This window comes from Lissotriton vulgaris, chromosome 2_1 (genome assembly GCF_964263255.1).
Source record: "Lissotriton vulgaris chromosome 2_1, aLisVul1.2, whole genome shotgun sequence".
In the NCBI taxonomy this organism is placed as follows: domain Eukaryota; kingdom Metazoa; phylum Chordata; class Amphibia; order Caudata; family Salamandridae; genus Lissotriton; species Lissotriton vulgaris.
The window spans coordinates 428,623,519-428,635,832 of NC_141687.1; the positions used below are offsets into that span (position 1 = coordinate 428,623,519).

General features: G+C 45.9%; 1 protein-coding gene across 1 annotated transcript in view; it reads left to right on the forward strand.

The window, feature by feature from the left end:
* The first annotated feature begins 393 nt into the window (after positions 1-393).
* CCNYL1 (cyclin Y like 1) overlaps positions 394-12,314 on the forward strand; it is a 409,830-nt gene continuing 397,909 nt past the window's right edge. The window contains exon 1 of the mRNA XM_086955331.1: positions 394-763. Coding sequence (XP_086811457.1) covers positions 589-763 — 175 coding nt within the window. The 5' untranslated portion in view covers positions 394-588. The remainder of the gene's footprint in view (positions 764-12,314) is intronic.

The following is a 12,314-nucleotide window of genomic DNA, read 5'->3' on the forward strand; positions in this document are numbered from 1 at the left end:
TCTATAATCTTTTATAGATTCTGTTGCTTTTATATCCCATCAATTTTTATACAATATCAAGTCTATTTGGAATATGTATTAAAATCAGAAGATGCTCAAATACTTAGTTCTCCAAGAGGAATAAGGACTTATCGATGTGTAATTTAATCGATAAGTGTTAAGTACTGCTTGGCCCGTTAAGGAAAACGTGTATGAAAATGTGTGTTATAATGGTTTTGCATGGCTTTCAAAACCCAGTCACCTTAACAAATATGGCCTTCATGTCACGTCTTGCCGACCGTTCTTGTCCTTCTTCTAATCACTCGCACTGCTCGTGCATAACGTTAACATAGACAACGGACTAGAAAGTGTGTGTTTTCCGCACCACCCTCCTTTCAGTCCCATTTCTCTTTCAAGGGTTCCCAGGCATCCGCACCACCCTCCCTCTGTAGCCTTTCACTCCTGCTAGAGCGCTCGTGCCGGTGCTGCTATGAGGCTGTAATCGTGGTGCTGGGGAGGAACGCGCAAAGCCGGCGAGCGGCGGAGTCCGCGGGGGCAACGCTATGCCGGGCTTGAGGGAGGCCTGAGCATTTCTCCGTCCCCAGCGTCATGGGGAATACAGTGACCTGCTGCGTTTCCCCAGATGGAAGTCCCCGACTGAGCCGGGGGGCTGGGGGAGCAGCTGAACGACGGGGAGAGGCCTACCGGGAGCAGGAAGAAGGGATAGGAGAGGCGGACCCAGGGCCACACCTGCAGCACATCAGCGACCGCGAGTTCCCCGAAGGTAAGTTGTGACTTCCAGTAGCCCACCTTTCTTAACTCATCACCTACTTAGCCATTACCAGTCACTCAAAACTGCCCAGTTTGTAGGAAATCTATGTTTTCCCTGTGCTCCCGCCCTCCCCTAAATCGGTTTAAGGGGCTGATCCTGTTCGCTACTTTTAATTAAATCTTCTGCAGAGGTGAGTATGCGGTGCTTTCGTAGGTATGCCCCTTACTTGTAGTTACATTGGCAAATCCAGTAGAACTGGCTTTAATGTGATAAACAGCATTTGTGCATTTACACAGCTTTTGTGTATAGTGTACCTCCATTTGCATGTGTTGGCACATTAAAGACAGATGCATTTGCTTTTGTTGATGCTTGCCTTTTTTCCAATGGATTTTGTAGGTATATATTTATTTCCCTAAAACTATGCACACGTGTTTCAGACAGTAACTATTTATTACTTTTAAACGTTACCTTATCGTAAAATATATACTTTGAGACTCAAAGTTGTTTTTCACATTATATATAGCACCAATATATTGTGTTGTTATTGCAAAGAGGTTGGGCCTGCCCAGCACATCGGAGAGCCTCTAGTTTCTGGCTTGAACCTATTAGGAGAAAGTATTTCTTGGTGCAATTGACGCAGGCCACTGCGTTCATCTAGGATTCCGTTCATTCACCCCCCCCTTTTTAAAAAAATTGTTTAGAAGTTCTCTCCGAGCCCTTTAATTCTCTTATAAATCTGTGTCAATTGCATATGAGCAAGGCTGCAGACCCTGGCTATTATGTTTGAGAAGAGCAGCTTAATAAATACATTAAAACAAGCATTGTCATAGCCAATAGATCTCGCTTTTGGGACCTTATAAGTATTTAATTATGCAGAACAATATCCTTGGTGCATCAACATCAGCTGTTGCATGGCTAAACCTTGTACCTTATAAGTGTTTAGCCATGCAATAGTTGATGTTGTTGCACCAAGGATATTGTGCTGCATAACTAAATACTTATAAGGTCCCAAAAGCTAGACCTATTGGCAACGCCAATGCTTGTTTACCTTAGAGAGGAAGAGAGCATGCACTTTGTGTAATGAAAATATAAGGTTGTAAAAAGAGGAGATGGGCTTTGGAGAGAAAAAAAAGCTTTTGATAGAAGAGACAACATGTGAGAGAGATGGGGAAGGAGAGATAGAGAAATAGGTGTGTGTATGGGAGAGGAAGACAGAAAACATAGTATTGCAGGTTGTACGGAATTAAGTTTATAAACTTGATGGTGATGTGATAATTATTTTTTCAGGCCAGGATGACATGTACTGCAACATACTCTGGAATAGACTGCCTACTCTGGAATAGACTGCCCCTTCAGTTGTCATCCATCTCTAACCATCTGGCCTTTCGTAAGGGTCTGAAAACATGGCTTTTCCCCATTTAACTAGTGTCACTTTCCTCAACTCAAGTCGTTGTCCCTCTCTGCTAAGCGCCTTGAGACCTTTTTGGTGATTTGTGCGCTATATAAGAACCTATGACTAACATTTAGAATGCTCCTCATTCGTGCCAGTGTAGAGCCTCGGAGTAATGCAGTAGGGCATTACCACCATCCATATGCTAGAGTATGAGGGATTGAATAGCAGTTTTGAAGTCACTTTCTGGAAGAAGGGATTTGAGGTTCTAGCTGGTACTAGGCTGTGTTTGTATTTTTTGGCAAGGCGTGCCTTGAGGGTGGGGCAACCTTCATTTCTTTTTTTAATTACATTTTAGAGTTTTTTTAGATTTCCAAACTTGTGGGCAGTTTCAAAGCTTAGTAAACCAGAGATTTTAAAATGGAATGCCCATAGCTGACATGGCGTTAACTCACTGACAGGTGCATGTTAGAGGGACAGATAGTACACCGATGTACACAACAGTATAACCGGTGCAGTTCTTGCAATACAATATTGGACAAGGGGAAGCGTTGTAAAAGTACCTTCATTCCTAACAGAAGGCAGACCATTTGAAGGGCAGCAGCAATTATAAACAAGCGCCAGTTCGCTTTCAGGATTTGTTTTGGAAATCCCCAGTTTTAGAAAATATCATACACCAAATTGCCATTATCATAAAATTGTGGCAAAACACATTAAAGATCCAAGTCTTCTTTCTTAACATGTCCTTTGGTGGCCACCCCTGACATTCACCATCAATACTTCATGGTCCTCCTTGGTTAACCATGTATAAATATAATATACTGTGGTTTGTGAATAGAAAGAACATTAGTGCCAACTCATTTGATTGACATTACCAGAAGTGCATATTAAAAAAACAAGGTGAATGAACAGAGTAACTGCCCAGGAGAAGTGCCACAAATGAAAAAACAAATGCAAAAACCACAGTTGATGGACAGAATGCAGAACAATGTCATACATTCACCCCAGTACAGAGATCTGGGCCTAAATCCATCGTTTTTTTGCACTCCACACCACCCCAGTTCAGACATGGCCATATGCAAATAAGTCTGACCCTGTGCCTCATGGGAACAGTCCAGCCCGAACTGCCAAGCCATTCCTTCCCTGGACCGGAAACAAGCTTCTGAGGACCGGTTTCTGGCATTCCAGCCGTCTTCAGCCCGGCTTGCTTTAATCCAGTGGTGTGGAGAGCATGGGACTCACGTCTGAGCATACCCATCCCACTCGGGTTGACAAATGCAAAAAGCACAGTTGATGGACAGAATGCAGAACACTGGAGTCAAGCTATCTGGCTGAAGACGGCTGATAGCCAGAAACCGGTCCTAGGATGCTTGATTCCGGTCCAGGAAAGACATGGCTTGGCAGTTCGGGCTGGACAGGTCCCATGAGGCACAGTGTCAAGGCTGATTTGCATATGGCTATGTCTGAACTGGGGTGGTGTGGAGTGCAAAAAAACGATGGATTTAGGCCCAGATCTCTGTACTGGGGTGAATGTATGACATTGTTCTGCATTCTGTCCATCAACTGTTGTTTTTACAAACGAAAAAACGGTGGTAGCAAGAGATTCTAAAAAGTATTATTAATAATAGAAGTGTGTGAGGGGAGGGACTGATGCAAGACAAATCACTGAGCAAGGCTCACACAAGGGCCAATGTATGGTGGAGTGTGAGGGGAGGGGAGTTGGAATTCAAAGGTCACTGTAAATGAGAAATCTAAAAGAATGTTTATTTAACACTAAAAAAATAAGAGTTCCTTTTGTTTCATAACTGAACCGTTATCTTACATTCCAAGATCACAATACAATTATAAATTGTTAAAACAATAATTATCACGAATGAGGAACTTTAGGGGCAGACCTTAGGTTTCAGTATGTTTACTGTATGGGAAGAAGCATCCCCCATGGAGCCCAGAACTAAAATGGCAGGGATTACACATGACAAAACTGAGTTACATCAGAGAAGCTGTACCTGCGACTCAGTACTGATATTGTATCTCAGACTCCAGACTAGACTGAAGTACAGAGAAGGAAGTGTCCTCCGTGGAGCCCAGAACTGACATGGCAGGGATTAAACATGACAAGATGGGGTACAAAAGTGAAGCTGTACCTACGACTCCTGATGCTGTATCTCAAACTCCAGGCTAGCTCCTGGGAGCCCAGAACTGGCATGATAGGGATTACACATGACAAGACTGAGATACTTTGAAGAATCTCTGTGAGTCAAAGTGATGGAAGAGTAGGCACTGCTGTTGGCATTGAGGTACAGTTGCAAATCTAGGGGTGGGCCCACGTACTGGAATAAAGAGGGTCCTGCAGAAGAGGACTGAGGTGAATTGGCAGAGCAGCGACGGGTCAGGATAGATGTCCCTTGGAAAAGGTATTTGCTGCTCCTATTACTGAACGAGCGGAGGCCCGGGTGCTTGAGGACCGGTTTGAGTGACTTTAGAAGAACTGTATTCATTACTGGACACAGCAGGTAGTCCTGGAAGAGGTCGTGCAGGCCTTTCTTAGTCCCGGAAAAGCTGGTAGGAGGGGGGAGAAGGTGATAAATGAACTTTCATCTGTGAGTCGAAATCACAGAACTACTAGTCCTGCTGCAAGGCAAGGCTGAGAAGTAGTGACAGAGCTGCGGTTGTCATACTGCACCTCCACTGAGCTGATGCAGTGGCTACCTGAGATCCAGTGAAGACCTGCGCATGGCTCCCGTAAGCGGAGAAGGAGCAGGTCAGCGAGGAGGTTTTACTTGTGCGCTGTCCGTGGGTCCCAAGGCTGCACCTAGTATGCAGCGCAGGGTGGAGGCAGGCAGTGCTCTGGCTAGGCTAAGTGCACACTGGCAGAGCAGAACTGGGTAGTGAGTGTACTAGAAGAGATGCCGGTTAAATGGGTGTCTCCGTAACTCTCATGGGTCACAGCGACAGACTTGCAGAGGAGGGCTAACTGGGACAGAGCTGCGCATGCTTGCTGGAGCGCCAGAGAAGCCTCTGGCAGGAGTAGCTCAGGGCTGAAACACCTTCACTTATTCAGGAGAAAGGGCGTCTGCTGCCCTTACCGGCACAGCATGGTGGCGGCGTGGCTCGCTTCCAGGAGACTTGACCCTGCATGTTGAGAGTGTGAGGGGGCTACAGCGAGTCCTGTAAGAGGCTCTCGGAGACCGAGACATGAGGCAATGCTCGGCCTGCAAGAGGTCGACAAGCCTGTGGCAGGAGCAGCTCAGGGCTGACACACCGTCACTACTTCTGGAAAAAGGGCGTTCGCTGCCCTTACCGGCACAGCATGGTGGCGGCGTGGCTCGCTTCCAGGAGACTTGACCCTGCGTGTTGAGAGTGTGAGGGGGCTACAGCGAGTCCTGTAAGAGGCTCTCGGAGACTGAGACATCAGGCAATGCTAGGACTGCAAGAGGTCCCCTTCCATTAGCGGTTCTCAGCACTGAAGTGTAACATATCAGCAACAAGCTCGGGAATTGCGTGTGCACGCGCGCGCTAAAAAAACCCCAAAAAGGACGCGAGTGGTGCGCGTGCACAACAGCAAAAGTGAAAGCTGGCATGCGAGTAGTGTGCGATGTGTGCGCACCATGATGAGAGAGGAAAGCTGTATGGCGCCTCTGCTCGTCATTGTGCGCGTAACCTCAAGTTGGTGGCCGGCAGCCTCTGGTTAGCAGTTTTAAAACCTGATTACTAAATGTCTCGCTTGTGCAGCGTAGTATGTGGGCTTTCATTACGTCCAACGCTACTTTTGGCTTCTCGATGTATTTGCCTTCTATGTCTCACCTTCTCGTGTCTTGCTCCTCCCATGTCGTATTGGACTATTATGAGTATCCTTTCTCAAAAGAGTTTTGCCTTTTGTGTTCACCCACTCTTTGATCGTTCGCAGCTCAGCTGCCCAGAGCAGTCGTTCACCAGGTACAGAGAGACGAGCCAGGCACTTAAAAAAAAAAAAAAATAGTACAAGCACTTCTTCTAAGTGATTGTGATTTGATATCGTTTCAGCGCTGCGCCTGTTTGATTTGCGACACTTTCTCTTTGAGCCAGAACTCGATGTTTGTGTTGCTTTATTTTGAGGTGCTTTGATGCTTTTAGTGTTACTGTTTTGTGACTTAAAGAACATTAACGAAATGTTATGGTGAAATTGGATTCCGTTCAGTGTTTATTTTTGAGCGCAGCAGTTGTTTCATTTCCGTTGCACCATCCAGGTGGTCCTTTTGTTGGCGCTTTCATGATGACGTGATGAGGAAGCTTGAATCCTTTGGCACATTCTCTTTAAAGGCACTACATAGCAGTGACTTATTAGTGCTTTAGATCTCAAAGCTGCTTAGTGGGTGCAGCCGTTAGAACTCATGGAGTATAAGGTCTAAATCTAAAGGAGGGGGGCGGGTTTGAGTGCATGTTGGTCGCGACAGAACTCTTACGATGAGGGACGGAACTTTATCCTTCTCCGCCCCCCGCAGAACTCTTTTTCCCCAGCCTGTTTCCAGTGTCTCTGTGTGTGCAGGGCCGTGTATGAGAAATCCACGGTCAGCACTCTGTCTTCTCTGGCAGTCAGGATGTGACTATTCACACTAAAATATCTAGAGCCTGAAGTAGAGGCTCAAGTTGCCGTTGACCTGTGTCTGCTGTTGCACATTTTTTCTTCAGCAAGCTTACCAGTGATTTGTTACTCTGGTGTCTTGCGCTAAACGCTGTGCCATTTTAATGCCTATAAAAAAACAGCCTCTTTATGCGTCTGACATTCTTTCTCGCACACTGTTGCTGCTGCTCTCTCTAGAGTTCATTCACCACTTCATGCACAAACTACCTACCCCACTCGATCTTCCTTTCTGTCTAATCTATACAGCTCACTCCTATTATTGGTCACATAATTCCACCACACAAATACAATACACATAACACAATTCAGACCGACATAATTCAACAACTAATAAATCCAATTCAAACCACATCATTTTACTACACATAGCATATATTCTCTCAGCTGCAAACAAACAAAAAAATGAGTTATAAACATTGTCAATTTGATTGCCAATAGCTCTTAACTTTCACAAATGCAAGACCGATTGCATTGTAAATGCTTGCTTTTTTGGGGGTCTTTGCTTCTGGCAAGTAATCTCCACCACACAATCACCCGAGCCAAGTAAGAAAGCATCCAGTCTGGGAGAAAGGACTGGAGATTTGAGAAGGTCCTGTTGAACGGAAGGCTCAAAGAGAAAAGAAAAGATAATTTTCGCATCTCTATATGGATTGTTTTCAATTCTCTCCATTATCTGTAACTTCATCTGTGAATTATTGATTCATGTGATTGTAATGTGCTGTTACTGAAGATTTTATAGACTTTTTGCATGTTTAGAAATTTGTAGCTTGATCTTCCTTTCTAACTTGCCAGTGGATAGAGGTCTGCATGGGCATTTAATCGAGTAGATAAAGTTGTTGGTATTACAATTGCTGTAATATCGACGTTTTATTGAAACGCTCCGTTGGGAATGCAGTAAAACACAGGTCCTTATTACATTATTGTAATCTATGTAGTTGTGACAGTAAAATATACCTGTATTTGCATTGGATGGTTGATTTAACTTGTGAGTAATCAGTTTGTTGATATTATTTGTTCAAAAAGTAGTTGCTCTTTGAATAGAGATCTTTTATCTGATTTTAATAATACGTTTGATATCTGGCCTACTGGTAGAAAATGATGTAGACACAAATATGACTGTTGTATGTTGGTCTTCCTTGTTTATTGACTAGTTGATGTCTTGCAAGTTATTGAACTCTATTGATTTTTCAATTCCAATTCCAAAATCTTTACGTCGATATCTCATCTTTGTTAGTGGATAGCTTTGTGTCATGTGGTTCTGTGAGGATTCTTTTAATATGCGTGAGCTATGAATATGGCAGAAGTTCTTTTAAAGATGCTGGATAAAAAAAATTGCAGAGAAGAATGTTCTTGTCGGAGGCTTTCCTGTAAATGTTGGTTGGGATGTTATCTTGTTGAAGAAGACGTTTTAACAGGACACTTTGCTGCTACTTATAGTATAACTGAATTTAATGTATTCTTTCGATTTAATAACTGTTATTTTCAAGTTCCTCAGCTATTTATTTTATTTTTTATTGTGAAAGTTTTATATAGCGCGAACAAGATCTTCGCAGATATCAGAGCGCTTTACAGAGGAGGGGAGCATATATACACAGATACATCAATAGTGTTAAAAGTACAGTGTAGTGATATCATAAACAATCAAGTAAGTCAATTTCAAAGTCATACAAAAATGCAAAGGGTTCGAACAAGTAGTACAGATCAGTATTGAGTCTTTGAAGTTGATCCCCAGTAGTGGTTCAAGTGTATTTAGCCATGAGGATCGCTTTTATTTCTTTCTTGAAAAGTATGGTAGAGGGGATGAGCCTGGTTTCAGGGGGAAGTGAGTTCCAAATCCTGGGAGCCATTCCTGAGAGAGAGCGTTTATAGGTTTTTTCCTTGCGGAATCTTTTAGGCTTTAGCAAAAGATTGTTTGTGCCTCTAGTGTTTCTGGAGCCTCCAGAAATAGTCAGCTTCTGAGCGAGGTATCTAGGTGAGCTCAGGTGGACAGCCTTGTGCATCAAACAAGCGATTTTCAGGTGTATTCTGGCTTCAAAAGGCAGCCAGTTCAGGGATTTGAAGTCAGGGGAAATGTGTGAGTGTTTTTTTGATCCAGTGATAAGTCTCGCTGCGGCGTTTAAAGAGGCTCTTATGGGTGCCGTAGTAGCTAGGGGGAGACCGCAGAGGGCGGTGCTGCCGTATTCTATTCGAGGTATGCCTAGTGATTGTACCACAGTTTGGAAGTCTTTGGCTGGAAGGCAGGGTTTAAGTTTCCTAAGGGTGTTGATTTGGTAGTTCGCTCCCTTAGTTGCTTTGTTGATGTGTTCCTGCATGCTGAGATTGGTGTCAAGTGTTATGCCCAAAGATTTTGCTGAGTCCACGATGGTGGGTTGAACATTGAGTGCCGTTAGGTGTTTAAGCCACATTTGTGCGGTAATGATCTTCGCGGGAGGTGAGATCAGAAGGAACTCTGTTTTAAGGGCATTGAGTTTGAGATGATTAGCGGCCAGCCAGGATTGGGTGCTTCTGATCGTTGAGTTCAAGAGCGTGATGTCTTTGGGTGATTGTAGTTTGAGATAAAGTTGGGTGTCATCAGCATACATGTGGAAGTGCACATTGGATTCTTGTAGCAAGGTGGTGAGAGGTTCCATAACTAGGTTGAACAAAGATGGGGATAGGGAGGATCCTTGTGGTACGCCTAGCGATACAGGTCTTGGCGTGGACATCAAGTTGTTGCTCTTGAATTTCTGCGACCTGTTATGCAGAAAGGATGTGAACCATTTGAGCACAGTTCCAGATAGGCCCATTCTTGTGTTTAATAGTTCGAGTAAATTCTCATGTTTGACGGTGTCAAATGCGGAGGAGAGATCAAGGAGGATGAGGAGGCAGATATCGTTATGATCTAGGATTTGAAGGGCATCGTCAATTATGTGAGTCATAGCAGTTTCAGTACTGTGATTTGCTCGGAAGCCTGATTGATGAGAGTTGAGGAGATCAAACTGAGTAATGTGTTTAGTCAATTGTATTTGTGCGCATTTTTCCAGCAGTTTGGCAAGAGTCGGAATGTTGGTAATGGGACGGTAGTTGTTTAGGTCAGGGGGGTCGGCTGTAGGTTTCTTTAGCAAAGGTGTGACTTGTCCAACTTTGAGGGAGTCGGGAATGGTCCCTTGTTGAAGTGAGCTGTTAATGATCTTAGTCCAGAGTGGAAGGAGCGACGGGGTAAGGACTTTGACAGCGTTAGCAGGAAGGGGGTCCGTGAGGTGATTGGATGGTTTCAGAGTGCTGAGCAGTCTGCAATTTCTTCTTCCGTGTAGGTGACAAAGGTTGACCAAGTGGCATTGTTTTTTGGTTTAGTGGGTGCTATGCAGTGGGGTTTGGGATAGAGGCTTGCGTCCATGAGGAGATCATTCTTTATGTTGTCAGTTTTTTGGTTAAAGAAATAGGCGAAGTCTTCGCAGGAGGGAGCTTCGCACATAGTGAAGAGTGCAGATCGGTTTGCCCTCACTGATAATATCGAGGCAGATGTATTCAAAGGAGGTTGGGGAGGGTAGGGAAGGGGAAGTTACTTTCAAGACAGAGAGGTTGCTCCTGTATATACATGCGATTCCACCACCTTTTTTATTGCCAGACCTGTCAAGTCTAGTGATGTGGTAGTTGGGGGGGAACCAGAATGTCCATTATAGGTGTAGAAGATTCTGTTAGCCATGTTTCAGTCATGATGATTAAGTCAAGATCCAGCTTTAGGATGAGATCGGCGATAGCGGAGGAGTGTCTAGCGGCTGATCTGCAGTTGAGGAGAGTGCATTTGAGACTGGGTGTGTCGAGGGTGGAAGGGGGCTCTAGAGCGAGGGGGACTTTACTCAGGTTACTATGGATAGCGATTCTGTTGTTCAGTGTGGGGGGTCTGAGGGGATTGGAGTGAATCGTAGGAATGGCAGTGAGAGTGTCGGGTGTGTTGCTATGGGGAGCTGGGTCGTAAGAGCGGAGGAGGGTGATTGTGTCGAGGTCCGAGAGAGGGTTGCAGGAGTGATGGGGGCGGTTTTCGCGGTTGTGAACAGGGATTGAGGTCCAGTGCGGTGGGAGTCGAGTGTGAGCGTTCGCCGCCCGGGTGGAGGACCAGCTGGGAGGGGAGGTGATGGTAGAGGCGCGTGAGGGGTGTCTGGGGTGTGTGCTGAGTAATTGTTTGATGATGTGAATGTCTTGTTTGATCTGGTGGAGGGTGTTGGGTGAGGGGTGACTGGAGTGTGATAGAGTAGTTGTTGTTTGATGATGTGCATGTCTTCTTTGAGCTGGAGGAGGGAGGCCGTAATGTAGTCCAGTGTGGGAAATGTGTTGGAGGTGGGGATGGGAGGGTCGGGCGTGGATGACATAGGGGAGAGGTAGGTGGTGTGGATGAGAATATTGGTGGTAGGCGGAGAGTGCAGGATGGAGGATGGGCGTTTATTAGTGGTGAAGGGGGTGGAGGTTGGGTAGTGTGGGGTGAGACTGGGGGGGAAGTGGGATTGTAGATGGTTCTTTTTTGAGGGGGTGGAGTTGATGGAGGTGGTGTGTTCTGTGTGATTAGTTAATGGGTGGAAGTGGGGGCTGAGAATGGGGGGGGGATAAAGGGTGGGGTTTGCCTTTGTGTGTGTCGGTCTGATGCTGATCTAGGTTAGGCGGGTTGCGGGTGGGAGCTGTGGTATCAGGGGTGAGAGGAAAGGGGATGAGGGCTGGTGTGTGGGGGGAAGGGGTGAGGTGGTTGGTGTAAGAGGGGGAGTGATCTATGTCTGTGCTTGAGGGGAGTGGGGTAGCTACGGTAGGTGGGTGAATGACTAGGGTGTGGGGAGTAAAGGAGAGGTGCATGTCGTTTTGGGTGGGAACTGTGGTATCAGGGGTGAGAGGAAAGGGGATGAGGGCTGGTGTGTGGGGGGAAGGGGTGAGGTGGTTGGTGTAAGAGGGGGAGTGATCTATGTCTGTGCTTGAGGGGAGTGGGGTAGCTACGGTAGGTGGGTGAATGACTAGGGTGTGGGGAGTAAAGGAGAGGTGCATGTCGTTTTGGGGCTGGGCTTGGTTAGAATGAATGTGGTTTGAGGCTGTGGTGTCAGGGGTGACAGGAATGGGTGTGGTATGAGAGGAGGACAAGGTGAGGTTGGTGGGGGGAAGGGGGTGCCGCTGGAATGTGGGTGAGGGATCTATGTCTGTAAATGAGGAGTGCGAGGTAGCTACATTAGGTGGGTGAATGTCTAAGGTGCCGAGGGTGGAGGAAAGGTGCGTGTCGTTTTGGGGTTGAGCTAGGTTAGAAGGGATGTGATTGGGGGCTGTGAATTCACGGGTGATAGGCCTGAGGGTGCTATGAGTGGGGGTCCGATGATTGGCGAGGTGTTGTTTGAACGTGGGGAACAGGTTGTCTAGTAGTTCCAGGTTCTTGTCTGTGGATTGAATTAGGATAATCCCGTTATTGTATATAGTGATGGTGGTTCTGCCCGGGAAGAGTTGTGATGGAGAGTTTTAGGCCATGCACGAAATTCCTGGAGGTGGAGACGGTGAGTAAGGTGAGGAACGCTTTTCTCCATTGGGCTCTGCGTGTGGTGTGG